This window comes from Dendrobium catenatum, unplaced genomic scaffold, assembly GCF_001605985.2.
Source record: "Dendrobium catenatum unplaced genomic scaffold, ASM160598v2 fragScaff_scaffold_1644, whole genome shotgun sequence".
NCBI lineage: Eukaryota > Viridiplantae > Streptophyta > Magnoliopsida > Asparagales > Orchidaceae > Dendrobium > Dendrobium catenatum.
Genome location: NW_021320106.1, coordinates 1,322,321 through 1,335,765, shown reverse-complemented (window position 1 = coordinate 1,335,765; position 13,445 = coordinate 1,322,321). Strand labels below are relative to the sequence as shown.

The 13,445-nt window shown below is 33.4% G+C and overlaps 1 protein-coding gene across 1 annotated transcript; it reads right to left on the bottom strand.

The window, feature by feature from the left end:
* Positions 1-2,142: 2,142 nt before the first annotated feature.
* On the bottom strand, positions 2,143-12,440 carry LOC110109493 (beta-glucosidase 22). The gene is made up of 13 exons (XM_020840584.2): positions 12,247-12,440; positions 11,767-11,830; positions 11,108-11,166; positions 7,810-7,885; positions 6,732-6,803; positions 6,367-6,454; positions 6,013-6,268; positions 3,994-4,109; positions 3,703-3,923; positions 3,193-3,221; positions 3,011-3,116; positions 2,729-2,819; positions 2,143-2,622 (listed from the first exon to the last, which is right to left on the bottom strand). The coding sequence occupies exons 1-13, from the start codon at positions 12,388-12,390 to the stop codon at positions 2,391-2,393; spliced, it is 1,554 nt and encodes a 517-aa protein (XP_020696243.1). The 5' UTR covers positions 12,391-12,440; the 3' UTR covers positions 2,143-2,390.
* Between the last annotated feature and the right edge of the window lie 1,005 nt (positions 12,441-13,445).

Here is a 13,445-nt window from a genome sequence, read left to right as displayed (position 1 = left end):
CGATGATAACCGTGTTGATATAAAACCTCAACATGAGGGGACCCCAAATACTAAAAAATGCCGTCAATTTTTCATAAAATATACTCAATGATATCGATATTTAAAATTGAAATAAATTATCAAAATACTTACATAAAATACACATCTACCCTTCGTAATAGTTTGTCAGTGTGAAGAAATTTAAAAATCACTTAAGCTGATAAAGATCAAATGTCTGTTCGAGAATATCACTATAATTTATTCTCAATCTATATCTTACCAGTAATGACGTGGCACGTGTCCTCTAACCGGTGGTTTCACCACCAAATGGCTCCAAAGGTAAATGGCTATGACCGGGACCCTCTTAATAGGTGGTTTTGCCGCCAAATGACAAAATTATATTATAGCCATGGTCAAATCTGGTATGTTCCCCAATGATGCTAAATCATTGAGTAATGACTCAATAGGATATGACTGATATGGCATGAAGCCCTCAATTAGCTAAGGTGGATTCAAATTTGCCCCCTTAGGCAAATATTTGCCTTAGGTCTATAAGGTACCTTTGGACGAAGCAACCCATTGTTGCCGACAAAAATCCTTCTATCAAGTGGGGTCGACTATCTCCTATGACTAAGTAGACTAGAGACCATGATGACCCGAGACGACGGATCCATGGAATCTTGATTGGGTCTATCATTAATCCCCTACCATCCTCTTTAAGTGTAAGGTGGTCAATTTCTAATTTTTAATGTTAATTAAACGCAAACATGTTGTTACTATACACCAGATACTTTGTATCTATTTGGCGATAAACCTTAATCAAAATTTCTCTCTTATTACCATGAGGGGTAATTAACTATAGGGGCTTGCACCTATAGGGAACCTGAACTCATATCATAAAGTCATCGCAAAATGAGGGTGAAATCTTTGGGTAATGTCTTATTTAAAATCCAATCTACCTTCTGAAAATTTGCCTCGGAACATACTCGTTAAAACTCTCCTCAACGATAAAAAAAAAAAAAAAAAGAGAAAAGGGGCCGCAGAGAGGTCTGAGGAATTTTCGGAGCCCATAAGATCTCTAAAGCATGTAGTAATGTGAGTGGAGTGAAAGTATAACTAAATGAATATAAGAACTAGTCAGATAATCATAATATTTGTAAGAAAAAGTCATAAAGTTAAAATGAATATATTTGCAACTAGGATAAGGAATAAATCTAGAGTCAAGTGCAGCCTTATTAATCAATGCACCATTATCCCGAAGCTGTATCCACCTATGAAGTTAAAATTGACATTAAAAAGACATAATGAGATAGTATTATCAAGAAACATTATATGTGACTAAAAGAAGTTTCAAGAAAAATACATGCTGATGACAAAAAATGCATCATATGCAAATTATGAGGAAAGTATCAGATTTCAAAGTTAAAATTGTTGTTGCTGCCACCACCTACTTCAATCATTCTATGAGGAAACTACTAGGTTTACGTGACAATAAAACCATGTGTTCGTTCTCTCCCTAAGTATTCTGGTCCCATAACAAAACGAAATACTCTGGTTGAGCCCTTTAGGCAAAATAAGAACATAAGGGTATAGTGTCACTTCCCCGTTTCAAACAAATTTTGTGCAACCCTTTTTTGTGATACAAGAAAAAAATTCTTCAGAAAATAAATGGAAATTAAGAACTTTCCAACTACTTATATTGATTGAATATTAACGGCATATAAATCTTATGTACAACGTGTTCAAGAAATAATACAATACTTGTGAAAAATCAGAAGATGGGAAAATAAATAAAAGTCCATAAACAAGAGTAGAGAAGCAAACTGAACTGGACTCTGTTGGCAAACATCATTTCATATTATCAATGTACACATGGAGTATGCACATGGCCAAAACAACACTCAAAATCAACACATAATTTTATTGAGTTATTGGGAAACTCAACATACAACTTGAACACAACTAGCATAAGGCTATGCATGACATATCAAAAAAGGAGGGTCGACGCAAAACATGAACTCATTCATTATAAAAAGGTAATTACAAAAGAAATATACGAAGATGCAGCTCGCAAAAGAGCGATATCCCACCAAAATAAAAAAGAACATGTTAAACAGAGTTTTGGGGACTTTGTATCTTTCTCTATTAAAAATAATAAAATTAACTGAAATGTACCATCTATTTGCAAACTGTTCTGAAAAATTTCTGTAGATTTTAAGTTAATGAATTCTACTGTGGAAAAGGAAACACTTTCCAATGTATGATCTCTCACCACATTCTTCTTTTACAATGATGTTATGACACATTTTCTTGACATTTCTCTACTTAACCTTAGCAACAATCTTAAAGAAATCCATTACTTTCATGAGTGATTTATTTCAGAAATGTTAAATTGGACATACGAGACCAGATTATTGCATGGCATGATATTCTTCCTGATCTCCTTGTGTCTTCTCTATCTTGATCACACTACCATGTTTGAGAAAGTTTGAATACCAATAAGCAGAGAGCTTTGGCACTCTCTGACGCTCATTGTCCTTAAAGTTTACATGATAGAGCCCAAAACTGCTTTTGTAGCCATCCAGTAGCTCAAAAATATCAAGAAATGACCAGACAGAGTAGCCCCTCACATCTGATCCATTCCTGTAAGAATTTGCAATCCAAATGATTATCATTCTGAACAAGCTTGATGATAGACTATTTATTCTATATTTCAGCAGTTGATAGTTTTTAGTTCTTTAAAAGTTACCTGATAGCCTCAAGTGTGCTTCCAATATAACCACTTAGAAAGGATATCCTATCAGTGTCATTGAGCACGTCTTTGACACCCAGGCCACAACCTATTTATTTGCATTCTTTTCAGTAATAACTCTGGTAATAAGCCATATCAGTGCAACTTAGGAGCAGATTGTCATCTATTTAGGCAGGATTTAAGCTAAAAAGAGTTTTGGGGACTTTAAATCTTAATGATTTGATTACTCCCGTTTCAGGTCTGTTAATGCTAAATTCATTATTGTTATCAGGAACATACCATTCTCTTGAATGTAGATGGGGGGATTTCCATAGGAATCTTTGAGATATTTGAGCATTTTCAGCAGACCTGTAGGCTTATTCGGTATGTAACCTGGTGGAATAAACTGTTTTTGAACAGAATTTATTAGCCAGAACTCCATATATCACCAAGACTAAATTAATGGGCTTGCTAAGCCTTACCTGATCTATTGGTGGCTCATCCTTTGAACCTGCACCGGCTTCAATTAGTGTTTTTTTTTTTTTCATAATCAATATTGTTAAAGTGATGAAAATTTGATTAACCAAATAGAGATTATTGAAAAAATACACTATGTGAGGTCAAAGAATCAAGAGGCCCGCAAAATAAATAGAAGGGGCTTATATCAAATAAAAACCACAAAGAGCAGTAAAATGGAAGGAAAAAAACTTCAAATTAGTCATGATTACTCCTCAATAATGACAAATCATATTTGATAGATTTATTAACAGAGAATCTTATCAGCCTTTTTTTTATTCCTTCCACGATACTTATGAGAATGAAATAAAAAGAAAATCATCATTCTGAACGGATACATCATCATCAGATCTGAAAAATTTATTTGCAAATTCATTAAGAGGATTAGAACAAATATCTGACTTTTTAGTCTATGATGAGATAGAATCCCAGAATCATTAGTATTATATAAATAAAAACTCAAGCTTGAATCTGACCTGTGAATTTGACAAACATGTCAGCATTAGCATCCCGGAAACCTGTCTTGGGATGATCCGAGTTATCAACCACAAATGATGCGAAGTAATAATTGATACCAATGAAGTCAAAAGCACTCCTCACTTCTTGAGATTCAATTTCACTGAAAGTTGGGAGCCTTGAGCCTGCATTTTTCCTCATGATCTCAGGGTAATCCCCAAAGATCAGCGGGCTCATAAACCTGAAGGCAACTTTTTTTTCTCAGTAATTTCACACATACGATGTTAGTAAACAAGGATAGATTAACTCACCATCCTATTGTGAAATCCATTGCTCTTTTGGATGCCATCGAATCTTTTATGGAGTTTGTCAATGGAGAGAACCACGTTGCGTACAAGTTGATGCCAATCTTTCCTTTTTGTATAGGCTGAGGCACAAGTCAGCATTAGTTGAATAACATATGATGCATTTCATATAAAATCTGCTTTTATTGCTGATGCTTAAATAGTGGTTATATTGACTAATCATTATCATTAGCCTTATCGTTAACTATTTGTGAATTTGTGTTTTAATTAGAGGATAACTTTATGCCTGTTGGCTATGCTGAGAAAAATAACTCATTGGTCTTCTTTGACTTGGGTATTAATTGGTATATATTCTTTTATTTCAAGGAAATAGAGGCATGGCTAGAAACTATCTGGATCCAGGTTCAGTTCAATCGCTTTATTCTATAAAAACAAACAAATTAATACATGAATGGCCTTTGAAGATAAAAAAGGATGTTTAGAGTACCATTTTGGGTAGCTTTTTTTTCCCCCTTTTCCGAAGAAAATTATGCTTGAAGAATATCCTTAGAAAATTTTTGTTGAGAACAACAACAACATCAAGTCTTTATCCCACTATATGGGGTCAGTTACATGTATCCTTCTTCTCTGATAAAGCAAAATTGCCTATAAATATTTCGATGATGGGCAAGTTGAATGGAAATCTCAACCGAAGGGGACCCCAAATAATTGAAAATGCCTCTCAAATTTCTATGAAAAATCAAAAGTCACAAAAACCTAAATATTTAAAATTGAAATAAAAACACCAAAATACTTAAAGCAAAATATATCTATCCTCCGCAATAGTTTGTCGAGGTGGACAAATATGAAAGTCATTTCAGCTCACAAAGAGCAAATGTATGGACGAGAATATCACTAGGATTTATTCTCAAACTGTCCATTTCCAGTAAGTCTGTGGCACATGTCCTCTAACCGTTAGTTTCACCAAAAAATGACACGACAAATAAACAGTTATGACTGGAAACCTCTGACAGGGTGATTTTGCTATCAAATGACACTATTAAATTTCGATCATGGTTAGAGTCTGTATGCTCCCAAACGGCATTAATCAATGAGTAATAAATCCATAGGATATAATCAATAGGGCATAAAGTCCCATGTTAGCTAATATGAATTCAAATTTATTCTATTAAACAAATATTCACCCCAGGTCTACAAGGTACCCTTGGACGAAGTAACCCAGGGCTGTCGATAATGATCCTTCTATCAGGTTGGGTCAACTTCCTCCTCTGACTAAATAAACCAAGTACCATGATGACCCAGGACAACGTAACCATGTGATCTTGATTGGGTCTATCACCATTCCCCCCACCATCTGCTTTAAGTGCAAGGTGGTAAATTTTAAATTTTAAATATTAAATTCTCAAACACCAATTCATGCTGCTAATATATGTCAGATACAACGTATCTGTTTGAAGACCAGCCTTAATCGAAAGTGCTCTCTCGTTATCGAAGAAGTAATTAACTATAAGGGACTTGCGCCTATAGGAAAACTGAACTCAGATCATAAAGTACTCATGAAATAAGAGTGAAATCTCTGGGTAGTGTCTTATTTAAAATCCAATATGCCTTCTAAAAATTTGCCTCAGAACATAAACGTTAAAACTCTCATCGACGATCCGAAAAAGAGAAAAGGTGCCGCAAAGAGAACAGCACAAATTTTCGGAGCCTACAATAGTTAAAAGAGCTAGTGCCTAGTTCATTAAGTGGGATCATTTTATTGAGTTTGTATCAAGGTTGGCTCAACCAACCCCAACCAATCATAAACGCATATTACTCAAAAACTGTTTAGTGTGATAACAGTGATAATTGATGAATTTGATAAATTATTTGACAAATTTAAAATTTAATCAATAATAGTGCTGAAAGAATTCATCAAAATAGTAGAATTTACAGTCTCCAAACTACTGTTGCAAGATTTAAGCAAGATATCTCAATTACTCATCTTTGCTCATCAAATCAGTAATGAATGAATTCATGACATACTTGATATCTTGTTCGGTATAACTTGACAACTGCGGCATGAGCCAATAACATATTGTGGGCAGCTGCATATGGCTCAACGGCAGAATTGCCTTCCCTGCAATTGTACCCAAAGGGATATGAGCATCGATGAGGAGGAAATTCACCATTGTCAAAGGAGGCAATAGCATTGATGTTGGGCTCAGCCATGGTGGTCCAATGGAAGACTCGATCACCAAATTCTCTGAAGCAAACGTTAGCAAATCCTTTGAAATCGTCACTGTTTAAAACCATCTGTAGTTAGATGAATTACAAGTATGTTTTATTCTCTACTTTCAACAGATATATATTGGGGGAAAAAGAATGAACGAAATTTACATTATTCTTGGGCTTAGCCAACCTCCGTACTCATCTTGAAGAACTTGAGGAAGATCCAAATGATGGAGTGATACATGCGGCTGAATTCCTACTCAATAGATAGAAAAAAATGCAGAACTTTCAAGTAGGATGAGATTCGCTTGTGAGTTTTGATTCTATGCATAAAGTTTATGATTGTTAAGCATATAGTTAATTGATATGATAGATTGAAGCTTAGTTTGGGACGGTTTTTTTTCTGCTTTTTAAATTAGCTTTTTAGTACAAAAATTAAAAATTTTGTACTCAAAGGTTGCTTTAAGAACCAGTAAGAAAACCATCACAAACGAAGGCTAAGATAATATATTCTGCAACTTGTAAAATCTTACCATGTTTAACGAGCTCATTGATAACATTGTTGTAATATTCCAAACCTTTTTGATTAACTGCTCCTCTCCCACCTGCAAAAGATGTGCCCCCAAAGATATTTGTGCTTTAAAAACTGTGCCATGATATAAAAAAAGGGGAAAAAAGTTCTGTCATTTTATTAAAGTGCACTCTTCTAAGGCCAACATGCACTTATCAAGGGCTAATGGTCACTAGTCAAAGGTAATTTAATACTCTCTAAAATTATTTGGAAACTCTCTAGCAACTCTCTAATGACTCTCCAAAAACTCTCTAAGGACTCTTGAGGAAATTTTCATGGGCTCTCCAAAAAATCTCCAAGGACTCTCTAGAAACTCTTTGTAAACTCTCCAAGAACTCTCATAGGACTCTCGACATTTAATATGAACTCATCAAGCCCATGGTGAACTAACAACAGCCAAGTTACCACTCGCTCACATTTGTTTATTCGTACAACTTTTCTTGTAGTTCTATAATCCTATAAAAAATGGTCATAGTACAATTTCAGGGGAAGAGGAAGGCATCTAGAAGCACTTGGATTTAATAATAAAATCCTTATAGTCTCCCCCTTTTTCTTTCTTGCAATTCCTCTCTTTTTCCCTCTATCTAATGGTATGTTTTGAGCCTTGTGAGCCTTGAAAGTAATGTTCTAGTGTTGCTCATAAACAAAACTAAATTCAATACCTATGAAATAGATACATACATACTTACTTACTTACTTATATATATATATTCATTTGACCATATTCTATCCATTTTTTATGATAAAAAAAAAATCTGTTATATATTAGCCCATGTAGGTCATTATGAAAGTTTGGAGCTGAAAAGTTTAATAAATCAAGGGATAGATCAAATGTAATATGGGTATAGAGAAAGATAAGATTTGAATAAAATAAATTTAAAACATAAAAAACACAAACAAAAATGGCTACTTAAAATGTATATTCATATCTATGAATTTAATCAAATGTCAATATCAGAATATGAGTATGTAAAATGATCTTCATAAGATAAAAGATAACTAAGGTTTGTAATAAATATTATTGAAGGATAGTTCCATACTAGAGAGTAGTCTGGACCAAGAGATGGAGAATCTGTATCCTTCCAGGCCTGTAAAACTCATGAGCTCAATATCCTCCTAATAAGAAACAAAATTTCGAAGTTAGTACATGTCACTCTAAAGCATAGAAGAAAATAAAAAAACATTATCATTTTAATATTTTGATATGATATGCATATCTAGTAAATGGTATTACATCATTAATTGTCTTTTATAAAATTTTGTGCTACATTTTTTGAGTAGCTAGATGAGCTAAGTTATTGTTTTGGCTAGGATGAAAATGCAAATAAAGTGTACACTTACTTTCCTAATTTAATTATATTGAAAATAGCGGCCAATTTCTATTAGAAAGTATTAAATAGAGGCTATGTCAAAGTCTTAAATGAAGACTACTAAACAAATTTACCTTGAAGACTATAAAAATCTATAGCAATGGTTGATTATTAATGCTGAAAGATGAGCTTTTCTCCATATAAACTCATGTTATCTTCACTTGTAAAATATCCCACAAGTAACTCTTCAAACTTGCAATAGCTTCTATATGTGTGAGGATCCTAGTTTTACTTTCTCGATAATATATTGAGTTTGCTATCTCCATGTATGTAGGCAAATTGTTAAACCATATTAAACCCTTGCTTCTTGTGTGTTTGTTGCCTTTCCATCTTGAATTTGGAGTTCTACATAACAAATTAGAGCTTGCAATGGAGAAGCCAATAATTCTCCTTAATGGGAGTAAATAAATTAATTTTATTATCTAGTGGGAGCATAAGTTGATTTTTTTTTTTACTATCAAATTATGGGGGCTTATTAACATATATCTATCATATTTTTTAAAAATATGTCCTCTCATATAAATCCTCCTCTTAGAATTTGTATTTTATTGTTTACTTGCAACTTTCCCCTTTTTTATTTATTGGGAAAGATGTTAATACTACTTCTTTTAAATCTTTGTGGGAATCTTTAATTGATATTTTCTTAACTGAAATATGTCATAGACAATGTAAAAGCAAAGAACACCGGTTATCCAAGCAAGAGCTGAGTACAAGGGATTTTCTTTGGCTAAGCTATTGAGAAAAGGGGAGATCAATGGAGAAAAAAGTAGAAAGTAAGTTAGGGATGAAGAGGAGAGCTTGTGGAGGAAATCTAACATAGTGGCAGGGGTGCATTCAGGGATAGGTGCACTCATATACATGCAAAGTTTTAAAAATCAAATTAGATCAGCTGGTTCAATTGTAAACCGGTTATGAGGCATGTTCAATCCATCCTAAAACTACTTTTGCATAAACTATGATTGAGCTGACTAGAACCATTGGTTCAACCGACAAATCAACTGTTGAATTATTTAAATAAATTTAATATATTAAGGATAAACTATTAAATAAAAATCAAAATTTAACAAGTTAATTTAAATTTAAGATAATATTTTTAATAAGCATGAAATTCTTATAATAGTTATTCCCTTCAAAATGTCAATCAAGCATCTTCACATGACTCCATCACTGAGTTCTTAATGTATGCAAAATCAAAAAATTATATAAATAATATTAAAGAAAAGTTTCTAAGTGATGTAGGATTAAATTTAATGTCTGAATTTTTTTTTAATCAAAAATTTATATTATTTTATCATTATATTATTATTATTATTTCATTTAGATCTTATTTAGTTAATTTTAATATTCATTACATCATCCGATTCAACCTCAGTCGAATAATTGAAATTTGAACCTCAACTTCTTCTGATTCTTTGTCTGATCCGATTTTCACAACTTTGGTTCGCATCGCTAATTGATTGATTAAGATATCGTAATTCTTAACTTTAAAAAAATTTAAAATTTTACATTAACCAACTCACCTAATCTTATTTGGTAGCTGTTATTTTCCTCTAAGCCCGGTAGTTAGGCAGTTTAGTACAAATTAACCCATGTTATGATATGACAATTCTTTCTATAAATTTATGTTTTCTTGTGGCTCATTTAATACCAGAACCATGTGCTAATATTTATGGCCCGTGGATGGGAAAGAATTCAAATTAAGCTTTAATATCAGCTTTTCTCCTACCTTTTATCTAATTTCTATTTCTGAACATTGCAATGCTTGGAATGATGGAATGAAGTTGAAGGAAAGAGATTGGCTTGTTCGTTTACTCTATAACTAGTGCAATACAATCTCGTCAAATATAGCATAAATCTTCAAACATGTTAATGAAAGTAGTTAAGCCATCGTCCTTATCTTTTGCCTTCTAAGTAGTTCACATAAAGATATCCAAATGCTGATCAATTGCTCCTCCTAAAAAAATTCTTTATTATAAGATTCTTTAGATAACTTGTTCACCTTCATCTATTATTTAATCTTTATTACAAAGGTTTTAAGGCAATTGCCCCCCTAAAAGTTTAAAAATAATATGGTTTTTGGGCAATTGACCTAGCATAATTAAACACATTGTGTAGAGGTATTATTGTTAGGGAACGATGAACCAAATGCAAAGAGAAATAGTAAAGAGAATATAAAAATATCCTTACAAAAATAATTAAACACATTGCGTAAATGTGCTATTATTATTAAGACAGCAAATTAAAACATAAAAGTGCTATTTAATTCACTTCTTGTAAACCTATAAGAGGCTGACAAGTGTACCTCCATGATAGCTATTTAAACTCTTGTATCCCTGTATCAATAACATAACGAAATAATATTTTCTCAATTCTTCTCATTACTGTTCATCTTCTTGCTTGAAACGCTCATCTTCATAGCAGATGAGTTTCTACAATTATTAGGGGCTGTCCCTTGACCCTGCAGGTCGAACCCCACAAAGGAGCATTGCCCCCTTGGACCCCCGACATATCTATGATGTATCCACTATTTGTTCATGTCGGGGGTCCAAGGGGGCAATGCTCATCTTCTCCTACTGATGAGGTTTAATGCATGCATGCTTGCTATCTCATGAAATTTCAATCTTTCTCAGCAAGTTTGTTTCTTTCTTATAAAAATTACCAAGTTTTTTATGCAGCAGCTCCGGAAAGGAAAGAAACGTAAAACAGAGTAAACCAATGTAATAGTAACTTCTTTGTTAAAAATGTATTCTGCTGTCCTCCATATCACCTGATGTGGGGAATCAAAATAAAAAAGTACAGTACTACTATAGCTAACAGAAAACAGAAAAAAGGGAATAAACAGTAATTAACAGTGCAAGTGGAGACGAAAATAGGTGGTTTAACGTTCTGCAGGAATGATAAAACCGCATCAATTTTGCTGAAATGGGTAATGGGAAGATGAATCTGTACCAAGTAAAGGAGAATATACCTTGTATTTGTGATAACCATCAGAAGCAATATCTGGCGTAGCGACTTCAGTATTCTGCCCTGTAAGATTACAATTTCAGATTCTATTTTGTTTTTAGTACAGCTTTATCACTTCAATTATTTATAGAATGGAAGGATCAAAACCGCATTTTTAAGAATAAATTAAAAAAAACTACTAATTAAGGGCTCAAAAATCTAATTTTCACTCCAAAATACAATGAAACTAAAAAATGATATGATTCATTTCCAATCGAACTCTATTTTGTGCCCAATTAACTGTCTTTCTTCTTCGCGCGTTTCTTCGGCAAAAATCGTTAGAGACAGAAAAATAGCAAATATGAACAGTGAGACGCCAATATAAAAAACCGTGAGTTTTTCCGTTTGGCTGAAGCTCGCGAGATGTCACTCATGCGTTTAGAGTTCGGTTGGAGAAGGCCTAATGCGTGAACAGAAGCGGGCGAGCTACTGGCGGTGAGAAGCGCGCGGTGGGGGGTAGCCTGTGATCTGTGGGGGCAACGGCGGTGAGGCGCCGGCCATAGCGGCCAGCACTGAATTGATCGGCGATTGCCGTCGGGTGTGAGGCAGTTTTACGTGGTGTGTGAGATCAGTGTTCATGTTTTAAAAATATTAAAGACACTCCAATTTGAACAGGAGATTTACCTTCATATATTGAATAATCCCAGATGCTCGGAGTCCGTCCATCCTCCGCCAGCGCCCCCTCATACTGAAAACAACTGCATAAGCATTCTTGCGCAAAACTGACAGTACTGAACAAGCTAATCTCAAGTTGCCGAACCTAATTTCCGCCCTCCCTAACTGTACAAAATTCTGGTGTGTTGACATTTTATTTATATTTTCTGTTCCAACAGCTAATAATATTCCAATCACTTTGGTCCTCCAGCTTGGGAGAGATTATTCGGTGCGGACATTGAACGGGAGAATCGTCTGGTACCCCTTGGTAGCAAGCACCGTACCAAGCAGTATCGGTATCGTGATTGGTATCGAGGCGGTACACTTTTGAGGTGACGTGACGCATTTTATTGCCGTCCAGACTCCGCACAGAATAATTTGTCGTAGCTTGGTGTGGCAAAACAACTAGCGCAAATACTATGTATAGTTGTATGAGAAGTGGCTATGCACCTGGAAAGCAGAGGTTCCTGCGCCGAAGACGAAGTCTGAAGGGAAGTCATCTCTGGTGTATGCGAGGAGGGTTTCACTATGAACCAAAAGGTTCTTCCAGGCCAAAGCAACGGCTAGTTGCATCAACAGTATTATAAGAGACATTCTCAGCTTGGAGTCTTCTTTGTAGTGCGAATACTACTGAGGTTTAGCTCACATATATATAACTTGGAAATTTTGAAAGCCAACAACTTTTATTATATATTAATAGACAATGGGATGAAAAATAAATAAATTTTAAAATCAGCTTTTTAATACGAAATTTTTATTTTAAAATTTTTTTACTAAAAAATTGCTTTTAAAAAGCAACAAAAAAGTTACCCTAAATTAAGACTTTGTTTGGGACGACTTTCTTCCTGCTTCTTAAAGCTGATTTTTTGTACAAAAACTAAAAAATTTGTACTAGAAAACGGCTTTAAGAAGCAATAAGAAAGCCGTCACAAATGAAGCCCAAGTCTTCCTTTGGGACAGTTTTCTTGATGCTTCTTAAAGCAACTTCTTAGCCTAAAAATTAAAGCTGATTTAATTTGGAATACTTTTTTTACTACTTTTTAAAATAATTTGTTAAAAGCAACAAAAAAATTATTTAAAAGGTGTCCCAAATGAGTTGCTTACATGATGCTTTCTGCCATTTGTAGTGAAAGTCGCTTTATAGATGGGGATTTTCATGGCGTTTTTTTTTTAATAAATAAATTTTAAAATTTAAAATTTTATTCATAACACTAAAATTTTATTTAAAAAAACAAATAAAAAATCATATTTATTGCAGCTAAGAAAATTAAAATAACATTATAAGACAAATTTAGAAAAAAAGAAAGCTTATATATAATAATAAAATTTCAAGTTTAAAATTTCTATTCAAAATAGAAAAATTTTTCTAAAATATTAGAAGGTAATTTGAAACGAAAAAAAAAATGACATGTTGCTGAATTTTTTTTTTAAAATTTAAGATTATATAATTAAAAAAAAAATATTTCAATATCAAAATAAAAAATAATAAAAAATATTTTGTCCTCACGTGCACCGCAACTTGGTCACGTGTATGACAATTTACCATCCACGTGACTTCTAGATGACTAGCTAATCTGCACATTTTCTTACTTAATTTATACTTGATTCCTTTTTAAAATTTAGCCTTTTATTATAGAAGCTTCGGTCCA

Bases quoted from the DNA above. Each gene is read 5' to 3' on its own strand.
- LOC110109493 (XM_020840584.2), bottom strand. From the start codon at position 12,390: ATGTCTCTTATAATACTGTTGATGCAACTAGCCGTTGCTTTGGCCTGG. The intron at 3,222-3,702 runs GTCAGATTCAAG...AAGCCGGTGCAG, and splicing joins CATGTTTGTCAAATTCACAG to GTTCAAAGGATGAGCCACCA. The intron at 2,820-3,010 runs GTATGTTCCTGA...GCAAATAAATAG, and splicing joins CATCTACATTCAAGAGAATG to GTTGTGGCCTGGGTGTCAAA.